Source organism: Bombus flavifrons, chromosome 9 (assembly GCF_040668555.2).
Source record: "Bombus flavifrons isolate JBK064 chromosome 9, iyBomFlav1_principal, whole genome shotgun sequence".
Lineage (NCBI taxonomy): Eukaryota > Metazoa > Arthropoda > Insecta > Hymenoptera > Apidae > Bombus > Bombus flavifrons.
Window position 1 is genome coordinate 8,674,454 of NC_138450.1, and position 14,860 is coordinate 8,689,313.

A 14,860-nucleotide genomic window follows, 5' to 3' on the forward strand; every position below is an offset into this window, starting at 1 on the left:
GGGAAAAAGCTTGTGCAATTGGAAATGTGGTTCTGTGTGTGAAGGCTTGGGTGAATGGTTTTTGTGAGGCTCTGGAAGATGGTTTATATGTGGATTCCCTCTTTTTGGTTCTGTTGCTGGATAGTTTAAAAGTAAGTGGGTTAATGCGGAGGAGTTTCGGGAAGTTTTAAGAAGCTGATTTTTGCGCTAAGATTTGAACTGTAGAAGTTCATGTGCAGTGGATAATCTCCCTTACTATTTCACGATGTTTAATGTGTGCGTTTACCTTTTCTCTAATTAGGTTAGCTTAGACTTTGGATTTTTAAAGGTGTAATTAATGTGTTAATCGTATACGTAATAGATCATTTTATCATTTTATCATTTTAATCAATTTAAAAATAGCTTAGTATGAATAATTTTAGTGTGAAATGAAAGCGTTGATCGTGTTTCTATGTCGTAACAGATGATTTTTCCATGGCCTTGATGCCGTTTGTAGTTTCTGCTGCACGGTGTTCTTTTTAATTTATTTTTCTTTTAGAACGACTTAAAGTGCGAGTTTTTAGAATGTGATATATATGTGGTAACTACATTTTAGTAACGCGCTGTAATAATTTCGTAGGTTTTGTAGATAAAAGGCTCATCTAATCTTGCTTACAAATACTCAACTGAAAATGTTAAATAAAGATTTCGCGTTTTTGTTTTAACCATATCAAGTTGAAGACACTTAAGCTCGTGATAAATCAAGAATATCGGAGTATGTCTTCCCTTTAAAGCATGAAATTTCATGAACTGTTTCGCGGAAATGAAGAATTTTCTCTCGTACTTATTTTTATTACTTGTTTTATAACGAATAAAAGTACGTTCAGACCAGCTTTTAACAGCTCATTTAGATCTTTGCCTTTGATTGCAAAGTAACTTTAAAATAAACCGAGCTGTCAAGTTCACGACAGAACTTTTATTTCCCACTTAAATTTTATTTTTAACTTAGGTTTTATACTTTTCTTATTATCTTCATATTCGACATCCTTAATTACTTACACACACTATCTTTACTATTTAACACTTATATAAATAGAAACAACTATTGCAATTTTATTTAAAGATTTATTTCTTCGTTCGTATTAATTATATTACGTATAAACATAGTTCTTCGATAATTCCTTAATTCTCAGAAATTAACAAATCGTTTGTACAAGCTATAAAAAAAAAAAAAAACTATAAAAATCAACTGTAACTTTACTTAAAAATTGATTCTTTCCTTCTTTGTAATTATGTATATTAAACACAGCCTACTTTCTCCATTTCTATTCGACGGTAAATTTATTTAAAAATGATTTCTTAGTTTCCATCGTATTGAACGCAGCCTTTTTCCAATCTTCGTTCCATATTCTATTATTTCTGTCTTACGATATTACTTGACATAGAACCTTTGCCCATTATGAACGTAATTCTTCCGCCTGTATTAATTGCTCAGTTAACGATGTCGTGGATCGAATTAATGGTACCATGTCGGCGGCATTGCTTGATAATTTCAATCGAGTGCCATAAGCTCTATACTATGCGCATAGTCGTACTACTGTATGTCCATTAGTGTGCCGTATGGCTTCGAGATATCAAGCCGTGTCTGGGTAACGTAATCGAATAGCTGCTTTCAATTTATTCTAAGCGTCACTTTCCAAGAGTGAATTTTAAGGTGCATACGTTGTGATTCGATAAAAGATAATTTATTTTCAAATGGATTTCAAACGAATGAATTTCATTTGAAAAGATCTATTTACTTAGAATTGCGGATAAGTTAATGTTTAAAGAAACGTTCGATTCGCTTAAAAGCGAGCTTACGTTTTGCCAAGTTTATATTGTAATAATCTTTAGGAGAATATTTTATTCTACGAAACGTATGTATATCATACGATGGCAAATTTCTAGAGAATTTTACAGAACGAATTCTGTGGGCTGTTGGCCTGGAGAATTTGTTTTCCCTCGCGCTAGGACGTCAGAGAACTCGATTTCAGGGAGATAGTTGTTCCCATGTGCATATGACAAAGCACAGACTTCTTGTACCATGGCCAAAGGCCAAAGGCCAGCTGTTCAAGACAATTTCTTCAACGGATACTGCATCAAATGTAACCTTTCGTTCGCATTACATGCTACTCTTGTTCTAATATCATTTTTAACTTTCTATGTTTTATTATTTCTTTTTTTTTTTTTAATAAACGTGTGGTTTAAACTAGCATTTAATCTAATGATTTCGTTTTTTAAAAATTTAATTTAATTTTTAATTTAAACATCGATTAAATATTTGTGTCTCATGAATTATTTGATTTCTCATTCATCCAGGTGGGCTAAATCACACATCGCGCCACTTCGCATTGAGAAATTCAATTATATTTATTAATTTATTTCTTACTACTAGAAATTTTATCTGGAGTTTTGCAAAATTTCTATGAAATTTTACAAAGACTATGAAATTTTATGAACTACGCAATAAAAGCTTCTAAGAAAATATAATCTGAAATGGCATTAATAAAATCACAAGATTGCTCTGCTTCTTCGCTTGCGAGATCAGAGAAAGAAATAAGAGAATTAGAAAATATAATAAAATCGACTACGTTTTTCCTTAATTATCATTCCCAGAAGAATAATAATTTTCCTACAAGATAATCCTACTAACTATTGTCTGATTTTATATCACATTTGCTATTACTCTTTTACTAATTTATTTATTTACTGTTATCAATCAATCGTTCTTTAAAACTATCGTTACATTAATTTCTATCGGCGAGTCAATTTTTCCAATTTTAAAATAACTTCTCTTACAGGTTGATCTGCACAATGGCAGCTCTAGTAAGTCACAGAACATATCTGGAATATTCATAAAGAATGTCTTGCCGAACAGTCCGGCCGGAAGAACCGGCGAGTTGAAGGTAACGTATGCGACATGAATTCTATTTGTACGCTTGTGTTTCACGTTACAATGGGAGAAGAAAGGAGGAAATAATTCGGTATTCTGTTCAGGTCACGAGAATACAAACTCGAAGATTCAATGGACTTGACCGCGAATCTGTTTCAACTTTTATGCTGCATAATTATTCATTTCTTGTTTAATTATATCCTTAAGAAATTTCGATTTAAAAAATTTATTTGAAAAAATTCTTTAATTTTTAATATTCCAATAATAAATTCATGCATTTATTTCCAAAATATAACAATTCGAGTCGTTCTACTGTCGTAAATTAATTCTAATTTGAATAAAAATAGTGGAAACTTTTGTCTAAATACACGAGATTCAGAATCTCTGATAATGGGTCTTTCATTTAATCGAAGAACATACAAATGAGACGCTATTTAAAAATCAGTTTATGCGACTTCAGAATCATTGACATTGAATTCGTCCATTATTTGTTTTGAGACTATACAGATGAATGGCTATTAAAAAACAAATTTATGTGACTTTAGGAAACAATATGTGAATAGAGGCTGAAAAAACAAAGCATCGTTCAAGATTAAGATCGAAAACATTGAATGAAGTTTCTTCTAATTCGCGTCACGAACGAAGAAAACTTTCTCTGGCAACCCAATAATGGAGCCGCGAAACTGGTTGAACCATAAACCTTCATTCTTTGTTATCTTATATGGAACTTAATATCGCGCTCCAGTTATCTCTATTTTAATATTCAACACACCTTTTTCATATATACAACATTTTACAGGAAATATATTTCTAGATAAAATACAGCAGGAAAATGATAATAAGAAAAATTTGCAATTAAAAAGCTATCGTATTTCTTTTTTTCTTTTTATTACACCATCTTCTTTTTCTCGAGTCTTCTTTATCAAAAGAACTTCTGCTAAATTCTTTCTCAAACAGATTTCCTTCCTCCCTTCGTAAATGTAACTTCTCATAAATTAAACAAACAGAGATAATAATAACAATTTAAAATTCAAAAGGTCTGGTTCTTTATCTTACTACTTTGTTTCGCTCGAGCTTTTTCTCACAAGCACTTTCCACTGAATTATTCCTAAAAAAAAAGAAGCTTCCTCTCTCGGCTTATAAATTAAACCTCTTCAAACAAACTAAATTATCTTTAAATATTGTTACAACAGCCTGTATGTTCCATATACTCTGCCAATATTCTTAAAATATTACTTTTCATTGTTTCATCAATGTCCACATTAACTCGTTACCAAATAATTCATTTGTAATAAATAATTTTGTTATTCGCAAAAAAACATTCAGTTACGTATAGATTACGACAGTTGGTCGATCGAAATATGAAAAATTTCAGAAGACAGACGTAAAAAAAAAAGGATTTAACACGCGCTTCTTCTTTTTCTTTCATTTTTCTTTTATTTTCAGATCGGAGATCGAATAATCGAGGTCGATGGCGTGGACCTACGACACAGCACTCATGAACGAGCAGTGGAGGTCATCCAAGCCGCCGGAAATCCTGTCTGCCTTCTCGTCCAGTCTCTGGTGCACCTGGTGAGACCTCGCCACGACCAGGAATATCGATGTACACCCTTTCCTTTCCACCCTCATTTGCTCCGCATTTTCTCACATTGCATATCCATTATCGTTGATTATTTAACAATTTGATTTTCCTATAGAATTGTAGACGATCTTGGCGTGTATAATTGGCAATTTGAACTTTTTAATTTAATTTTACAATGTAGTTACATTATTCTTTATCGCTATGGCAGTTCTGTCTCGGCTGTAGTCGTAGATATACTATATCAAAAATTGTTTTCTTTCGTAGAGTTCCTTCACGAAATATGAAAAATACGACAGAAATATTTTAACTGAAAAATTTAAGCGGAATACCTTGTACGATGTATTTAGTAATTACCCTTGATATGTAGATAATATGTAAATTAATTCTTTATTTCCTTCTTCTTCATAGTCTTCAGAATCGAAAAATTGCATAGATAACCACACACTAACAATATATCATTTTTTCTTTTAGTATGAATTAATCAATATTCGGTACAGTACACGTGGAATATCGATACGTATATTTCATTTTTGTAAATTTTTTAATATTCTCTACTTGCTTGTTCCTCGTTATTTTTACAGATTTTTCCGATAAATGCACCTTTGAAATGGCTATTATATTTTATAATATATTTTAGATTATATTCAAAAAGAATGTTCTTCATTTTAGATGAACCGATTTTTCGAAAACAGACAGAATCAGTAATAGTCGATCAATTTTTCTAGCATTTGACCAATCCTTTGATTCTAACATTTTATTCGTCATCACCTCGTTTATCGACAGATTTTCTGTGCACGGCTGCTTTTTAACGCATCTTTTATTTCACTGTTTCCACCATAGCACGCTTGTTACGTGTTTTAAACGCGAAAGTAGCTCGTTTACTTGTCACGTTTCGAGTGCCATTGAAGTTCGATGGCGCTTGCGAGCGAGAAAACTCGTAGAAGAATAAATTGCATCCACAATGTTATTGCACGCTCGTTGTAAATTTGGTCAACGCCTCCAGGTAGCCGACACGTGTATGCAAATGTAGGAATTGTGGCCGCGTGCTCGATTTAAAACGGAACTTTGTTCTCGACGCTTAATGACTTTCTCCGTTTCTCATTTGCAGAAACGTATGAGACGCAGACAGAATTGAATGTCGCTTGCAACGAGAAAATACGCGAAATTAGCTTTTTCAATAATTCCTCGTCACGTATAAATTTACGCGTATTCGAATCTCGACTATTTAAGTACAAATCTTCGAATTTGAGTATTTTTAGATTTGAACACCGGGTACGAATAATTTTAATTATTTAATTTCCAACTCGAATAGTTGGCATTTGAATGTCGACTTTGAGTTCGCATCTTTGAATTCGCATCTTTGAATTTATTAATATTAAAGCTTTTGCGTCTAAAGCTTTACGTTCAGACATACAGATTTAAATATTTAGATTTGAAATTGTTGATTCCAATATTTGAATTTCAATATTTGGAATTGAATTTAAATACCTGAATACGAGAAATAAAATCTGCAGTGTGTTCTGCAGTGAAATCGGCGTGTCGATATCGTAGACAGAAGTCTGATGAAGCAACATTTCTGAAACACGCATACTAGAAACCTATACATATTTGCAATGAAATTTCGTGTTTAAAATCAGATTCCGCTCGCTTTCTCGATGCTAGTTAGAAATTCAAAATTTTTCACACGATGAAATTGCGAAATTTGTTTTAACAATATTTCAAACAAAATTGTAGCTAGGTACAACGAGTTGCAATCAATTTTGCGCCATGTTTTCGCTTGTAATCTGCCGGATTGCTTCGACACACAGGTCGAAATATGTATGTATGTGAAATGAACAATTCGCTGTTAATTCCTGTTGTTTCGAAAAGAGAGGAAAACAGTTGGAACAAACATCGTACGATATGCAGGAAAAATATGTACGGCGACAATTTTCCATAATCTTTTCCCGATGACTTCTTAAATGGCAATGTATTTTTGGCATGGGAAAAATTGTTTTTTAAACTGTCACGTTTGGTTTATGATGAGAAATATAACGGCACAAAGTGTAGTGACAATACAAAGTTATTAAATGAAAATTGTTGTAGTTGCCACAAAACGAGCTAATGGCAATTTACAGATTGCACGTTGCATATTGCATGTATTGATTGCACATAAAATAAATTTCAGCCGAAATTAAAATTCAAACAGACAATTATCAACGAATTGAAAAAGAAGTTAAATTTAAAAAAGGAATTAGATTTTTTATATGCTCTTCTATAATGACAATACATCATTGAGATTATTTTGTAACATTGTAAGAATTATTTTATAAATATAAATTTAAAACAGCTAGCACATATTTCAGGATATTTTTAACAACAAATATATTTTCAGAAAATCTTGGAATATATTAAAAAAAAGAGAGAAAAATGATTCGTCAATGACTCGGATAATTAAAGAATAAAACACAGCGATCAAATGAATATTTTCAAACTCTGTGACTTATGAAAATGAGATCGCTGTTGTCTCTGACATTTCATCTACGCGATTTATTTCGACCTGCGGGTTTGATGGGCGATCACAGGCACCATAGAATTTTTCATCGAGCTAATCAAACTGTAAATGACATACAAAAGAGAAAAAGAAATCACCAATCCTTCAAACAACTCGATTAACTCCGATCGTTTGATTGTTTGTTTATACGTTTCTTTTTTCTTTGAAGTATTCGCATTGTCCACTCTTTTGTTATAGCTAAATTGAACAAACAGAAAACATTAAAAAGTTTGAAAAATTTTTATATTTTAGAAATAAAATATTTCTAAAATTTCTTTAGATTTTGTTAATATTATACATCGAAGCAATCGAAATAAGTTAAAAATAAAAAATAAATACTGTGTCGATAGAATAGCAGAGGTATAATAATCTAATCTATATAATTATAACAAATACTAATACCTAAATAATTAAAGTAGTTAGAGAAAAAAGAAATACTTTGTGTTACGATATTAGAGAACTAAGAGTTAAAATTATAGTAATTATCGGAAATAAACATTTCATTAACTCAATTATTATCTCGCTCTGTCACTTTGGAATCATGCTAAATAGTAAATCTCGATAGTGATATTTCCATCGAATGGCAACCCCAGAAGGCAGACATTTCGAAATGTCAGATAAACTGGAACATATCGTCCTTGAATCTCTGTCTCTCGTCCTTTCATACCTTCTGCAGTAATCTATTATCCTCTGGCAACCTTGGAAACTTGGAAGCCTAATTCAAATCGATCAAACGATCGGTATATAGAATTGTCTAACGACTAAATATTATTTGGAAAATAAATTTCGCTGGAAATAAAATCAAATTTGATTATAGTCCTCTTTGTGGATGTAATTAACAATTTTGATGAATTACGAAGATACGAAATACAAAATAATTAAAATAAATATGAAAAATCGTGAAACATTAAAAGTGTAGAGAATATTTGAATTACGAATTATATAAGCCGCAAAATCTTTTGATTAAACTAAAATTACTTATTAAAATATCTATTTCCAATTATTTAATTACTGAAACATTTATTTCCAAATATTTTAAATTATTTGAAACTTATTTCTAAAGATTGAAATTGTTTGCAGAATGTTGAAACCGCAGGATATTTAAATCACAAAATTAACCGAGTATTCGAGGTATAAAATATTGAAATTATGGGAAATTTAAATTGAGCAGTATTTAAATTAGAGAATATTTAAATTACAAAACTATAGAATATTCCAGATATAAAATATTTAAACGATTGAAAGTTTAAACTGTGCAATATCTAAATTACAAAATATCTACGTTGTACGAAAATACAGAATACTCTAAATGCGTAACTTTGATATCACTGAATATTTGAGTGATGAAGTACTACAATTACAGGATACTCGAGTCATAGATTATTTTAATTACAAACTAGTCTCATCTCTCTCACAGAAGACTCAAACTATAAAATATATTTCAATAATGCTACATCTTTCTACTATCCAACTTACAATAAAATATATTTGAATATAAAATATATATAATATATTTCAATAATATATACTATACTATAAAATATATTTCAATAATGCTACATGTTTCCACTATTCAATTTAGAATAAAATATATTTCAAAAATTTTTTTATTTCATAGCTTATTTAGAAAAATATCACAGATTGCCCAAGAATGTTAAATTGCAAAATTGCGAATGTTGTAAAATACTTCGATAAATCAAACGATCAAATTCCCAACGAAATGCAACTGGCGAAACAATAAAACTCGGAAATTTGAAAAAATTTGTTACCTCATAGCTTATTTAGAAAAATATTACAGATTGCTCCAGAATGTTAAATTACAAAATTGTGAATGTTCTAAAATACTTCGATAAATCAAACGATCAAATCTCCAATTAAATGCAACTCGCGAAACAATAAAACTCGGAAACACAAATTCCCATACTTCGCAAACAATTTTCCATTTCGCTCTTCCAAAGAACATTCCCCACATCTGCATACCTACACACATCGTCGTCATATGTTTCAACTTCGATCCACTTGGTTCACAGAAATTCACTTCGAGCCTGTATGAAATTAAAGCGACTAAACGACATTGAACCGATCAGGCTAGAGATAGAGAAACACGGAACAGCCAGATACGGCGAAAGAACGAGATGGATAGAGGGTGCATCGGAGATAAAAAAAAAAAAAAAAAATCGAAAGAGGAATAGAGTAGTGTAGGCAGAGCCATTATAGAGAATCCCTTGTAGATGTACGGTGCATCGAGGTCGAACTTTCCAATAAACCATCTGACGAGGGAGTGACAGGGGGGTGAAATGGTGCGAAAGGCGGGAACAGAACGAGAATCATGCAAATCAGAGCGAACGGTGTCGAAGATAGGCTGGTACCAGAAACAGGGGATCGAAGGAAACGCTTTTGTTTTGACAAGTTTGCACGGAGAATGTTCTCGCTCGAAAGATTGCGTGCAAATTGCACGAATCTGTCTGTTCTTCTATTTCCCTGTGTGAGGTAATGAGCAGAAAATCTGGTTAGGAATAACAATTGAACGTTCAAGCAATTTTTCGTTTCCATTTCTTTGATTAGGGCATTTGAAGTTTGAAAGATTTGCTTTTGATTATTTCTATTCGAAATTTTGTTTGTGCGAATTGACAGAGATGCGGCGAACTCGTGCATGCAGCTCTGTTGTTTTATCTTCCTTTGTGAGGAAACCAGCGGAAAATCTGGTTAAAAATGAGAATCGAACACTCGAAGATTTTTTTTACTTTCGTATCTTTATAACGAGAATTTCTCTCCTTTCAAAATCGTAGATTTTATTATCGAATATTGTTAACAACGTCAGCGACGGTACTTAACACTTCTCTTGGAAATTCGAAACACCTTGCCACACGCATTTCCAGGCCACGAAAACTCCAAAAGAAACAAAGTTTCCACCTCCGAAAGAAAAAAATCCGGAAGCCCTCTCTCGAGAAACGCAGCCGACGTTTCTGTAATTCCAACGTTCAACTTGGAAAAGTTCGCCGAAGCTCTGCAAACAGCAGAAACAACAAAATAAAAGGAAAGAAAAACAAAACGAATGGCAGAAAGCGTGGATCCCGTCAGAGCATTTCACATTCCAAGCGGATCCTTTAAAAAACATGAATCCTGACACGGCATAAAACAATTCAGGAAGGGCAAAACTAACGCGAAACAACCCCAGGGACTAATAAAGAGGGGGAACACGCGAAACAAAGGTTAGAAAGAGAAGGCAGATAGTGTACACGGTGGAAGGGGTGATTGGCAATGAGTCAGGGACGATCCGTGTGAGAAAGTGTGGATTACGTGGTTGCAACGAACCGTCCATCATCGACACACCATGGACCATTGGCACCCCTTCCAGCTGCGGCAGTAACCCCCCTCTGATCACGTCGAACCATCTCTCTCTCGGTAGCGATATATCGACGACCCGGCAGTTTCATGCACGAAACCGGCTGGTAGACGTTGCCTCCGACGGAACAGCGTCGCGATGCACCGCCTCTTCGGACGCAAACGCGTCTCGTTCGGTGTACGTTCCAACGAATACACGCACATGTGACGCCTGCTATTCGTTGTTGAGGATAGTAGTCCCTTTGAGGATAGATTTCACGGATCAGAGTTGGACCGCGTCGAACGTAATTTGGCAACGGTGATATGGTTCCTGGTTTTCCTTCTTTTTGTCCGTCGTACTTGTTTCGTTTGGGATTTCTTGTATTTGTGACTGTTGGGATACGGTTGGTGATACGGTCTTCGGTCTTGGGTTCTTTTTTGTTCACTTTCCTTTGAATATTTTTATATTTACGACGTTTGAGGTCGGTGACATAATCCTTGGATCTTGTTCTTTCTTCCTTTTCTTTCTTCGTTCGAGATTTTTCTATGTTTGTGATTTTTTGATTCGATGGTGTAATCCTCCGATTTTGCTGCTTTTCTCCTTCTCCTTTTCTCGTTTGAGATTGTTTTATATTTTTGTGACTTTTGGTATCGGTTCCTGGTTTTGATTTTTTTTTTTTTATTTGTATGTTCTCCAGCTTGGAATTTGTAATCTGTGAGTTTTGATAATTTGATATTTTGATTCCTTCTTACTTCGGGGCATTTTATATTCGTGATTTTTAAGATTGATAATATGCTTCTTCCTTTCGTTTCTTTTCTCTTTTTCTCTTCCTTTGGGAATTTCTGCATCTGTGTGAGTATTCATTTCCTATTGCATTGTTGTATATAGATACATATGGTGTGTTTACGAGTATTTGGATATTTTGCGGGAATTATAAGAGTCTTTAAAAATTATTATTTCATTTGGTAAAAGTGTGGAGTGCTAAAGTTACTTAAACTTGTAATTTCGAGTGAGAACAGTTTAGAAGAATGTGCACTGTAATTATTAGAAATATTGATGCAGTCGTTGCAGTAAATATAAATGTGTTGGCTTCATACGGTGTATTCTAAGTCGGTTTAACAGTACTTGTTATTTCCGATAAAAACTAAATACCAGTTTTATTGTTGGTTCTTGATGATTAATTTAAATTTTGGATAATTATTGTTCTTTAAAAGTGCAGGATTTTCTCAAAAATCATTTGAGACTTTTAAGTCAAGACACATATGGAAAAATTATTTTCTTCCATAGATTTTATGTTTCTTTTTTACTTGTTACATTTATTTTTTTTATTTAACAATGACGGTGATTAATTAAAAGAATTATAAAATTCTGATATTTTTTCAGGATACATTTGCTTTAAATCTAGCGTAGGTAAAAGTCGATTGTTTTATCTACCTGATTGTTCGTAAACTCAGGTTGTCCCATCAAACAAGAGCTTCGAAATGTAAATGCTATCGATCAGTTCCTTTAAAAATAGAACATGATCACCAAACATATTTCCCAATCACGGTAAAAGTGCGTCCAATAACGATCTTAATTCGTCAAACCACCCATATTACCGTCAATAACGAACGAAAGAATACATTATTAATTTTATATAATATTATCATGATAATAATGCAACGTAATCGATTCAATTATAATATTTCTCTGAAGTGAAAAAATATATTTTTTTTTTTGCATGCAGTTATTTCTCCGGTTTCAGACAGAAAGACGAAAAGATTTAAAAATTGTTGAAAATAATTAACTTGGGGTAAACAATTTTAAATAATTCCCACAAACCCATAGGTGAACTATCCACAAAATATTGCTTTGTAAATCATCGAATGCTCTTTCAATGCAACACTAAACGTAACACACTAAAATCCATGATTAACCGTAGATGAAACCTCAATTGGTATCATTGAATTATAAGGTGGCACACAAGACTTTGAATTAAATATTACATACAATATTACAATAGTTTTTATCTTAATTTCTATCCTGGTTTTTACATAACAAATATCATTATAACAGTATTTTTAACACGATAAAAATTGAATAATATTTGACTGCAACTCTAATTGAAACTACTGTGATCACCTACGGTTCGATGATATCAATTATGGATTAAAGTCTATTACTTACGTCTCTATTCACATAAGTAGATCATCCAAGGCGTTATTGCATATTGTGTAAACCGTTGAATCCACTCAACGTAACAAAGAACGTAACACATATTAAAATCCACAAGCGAATGGAAACCTCGAACATTTATAATACATTTGGCACATTTTGGAAACAATCGATTTTGAAATTTCACTGTTCCATAAGTGTAGAACACTTAACGCGCTTCTCGCGTTCGACATTACATCGCCTTCTAACGAACTACCTGCAACCTGCGCGTCAACTGTCGACGAAGACCGTAGAAGCATTGATCTCACACATCGTTAAATCAACTTTGACGAAAATGTGCTGCGATCACTTACTCGATGTTTCCATTTAATTGTTAACGTAACGACAGTGTGATATCCGTATTGATTCACAACGAAACAAACGAACTCACAAACCCATATGTAGATCAGTTGGTTAATTGTTATTTCGCGGATCCTTGAGCCCAGTCAGTGGAATGTGCTGCAAGTCTCGTGCGAGGCCAAAATCTAATAACACGCATTAATCACATTCCGAGGTAGCGGTGTAACGTATGGGGCTCGCTGTTATCGATGATCGCGATTGAACACGCTTGTACATCTTTAAATCACTGCGTTTCTCCTCTGGCAACAATTCAAGAAACCGTCACGCCGAATATTTCACCGGTTGCCACGAGTAATTCAGTCCGGAAGCATCGTACTGCGCCAACCGAAATAGCACCTGGCAACTTGCATCCTTCCTCTCTTTTACTTCTTCTTCTTTTTCTTCTCCTTCTTCTTCTACACTTCCTGTTCCTCTTTTTCTTCTTCCATTTTTATTTCTTACGTTATTTATTCTTTCACATTTTCTAGTTCCTTATTTTCTTGTATCTTTTACTATTTTATTATTCTTTTGTTTATTTCTCTTCTCTCATCATTTCTGTTCCCCCTTCACTCGTTTCTCATCTGTTTCCACCGCTCTGTTTTCTTTCGCCTCTTTATATTCCTCTTCCATCTCATTTCATTCCATTTCTTATCCTTCTTTCCTTGTTTCTTCTTCTTACATCAATTATTCCTTCTCTATTCCTATTTCTTTTTGTTCTTCAGATTGTTTTATTTTTCTTCTCTTCTTTTTCCGCTACCGTCGCTGCTATTCTTTTCTCTCTCCCTTTTCTGTTTCAATTGCTCCGCTTCCCTTCCCTTTATTTCTCTTCTTCTGTTTATTCCGCTTCCTTTTCTTCTGTCTCTACTCGTCCCCTTTCTTCCTCCTCCTATTGTTGTCCTTTCTCTTCAAAGATCTCAGGCTTTTATACGGCTTGGTGTCACAGGATTATTCAAATCGAGGCTTTCAAGCGTAAACCGCATCCTTTTGGTATGCATTCCTTTCCGCCTTTAGCTTTGCGACTACAGTAGAACTCTATGTATCTGACTCCACCGGGAACAAACGGTACATACGATAGAACTCTGCTAATTCCCACCACTAGCATAACCCACGTATTCATGTTTCCCTGGCGTTAATAAAATTTTCAAAAGTTTCAACAACGCGTGTAACAAGCCGATAAAAATTTACCATGCCAAGTATTCGAACACTTTTGCCTCTCACAGCGCTGTAATAACCAGCAGAAGCTCATTCAATCAGATACCAATCAAACCTATTTCTTCTCTATTTCTTCAGAAGAAGAGGAATTCTTTTCGATAAATGGAGTTCCATCGAAATTTCGTTGGAAGAATCGGTCTTGTCGAGACACACTGAGACAATGTGTATGAATAATGGCGAATTAACAGAAGCATGAATCAAAAGCCTCGATTTTCTTCTTTCTCTTCCTCTTCTCGCAACTCCGCCTCTTTTTCTCCTTCCTCTTCAATTTGTACTATCAATCCGTACCATCGCGTATCAGCGAGTCCTGCCACGTCTGAACGTCGTTGCACTGTTACAAATAACGTTTCTTTATCTACTTCTTCCTGATATTTCATGCTTTGGTTTTTCTCTTCTGTGAAATTTGTAGAACAACGAGCACGACGAAGAAGCAGAGGGAAGGAAGCAGAACACGAGGAGTCGATTGCCCGGAACACCCACGGCATCCTTTCGTCAAAAGGCTTCGCCAGTCTCGCCAGTCAGGTCCAGCACGCCGGAAGTGACACAGGTGGGTCGTTTTCATTCAGTCTCGTTTTGTGCACGCGCGCCAATTGACACGGTCACACGCTTTACTATTTCTGACGTCTCGCAACCTGAACTAGATTCGACGTTTCACTGTGCTTGTTTGAAGTTGTTTGTTCGATCGAGAAATTCGGCTTTCTCCGTCGTTAAATGGAATCAGTCACGCAACAAAATAGAATATACAGTAACAGAAAGAAGCGAGAAGAAAATACGAAGTGGCCATGT

At 33.9% G+C, this 14,860-nt stretch overlaps 1 protein-coding gene across 1 annotated transcript in view; it reads left to right on the forward strand.

The window, feature by feature from the left end:
- LOC138183556 (multiple PDZ domain protein) overlaps window positions 1-14,860 on the forward strand; it is a 167,436-nt gene that overhangs the window by 139,616 nt on the left and 12,960 nt on the right. The window contains exons 21-23 of the mRNA XM_069120626.1: window positions 2,799-2,903; window positions 4,337-4,462; window positions 14,484-14,621. Coding sequence (XP_068976727.1) covers window positions 2,799-2,903; window positions 4,337-4,462; window positions 14,484-14,621 — 369 coding nt within the window. The remainder of the gene's footprint in view (window positions 1-2,798; window positions 2,904-4,336; window positions 4,463-14,483; window positions 14,622-14,860) is intronic.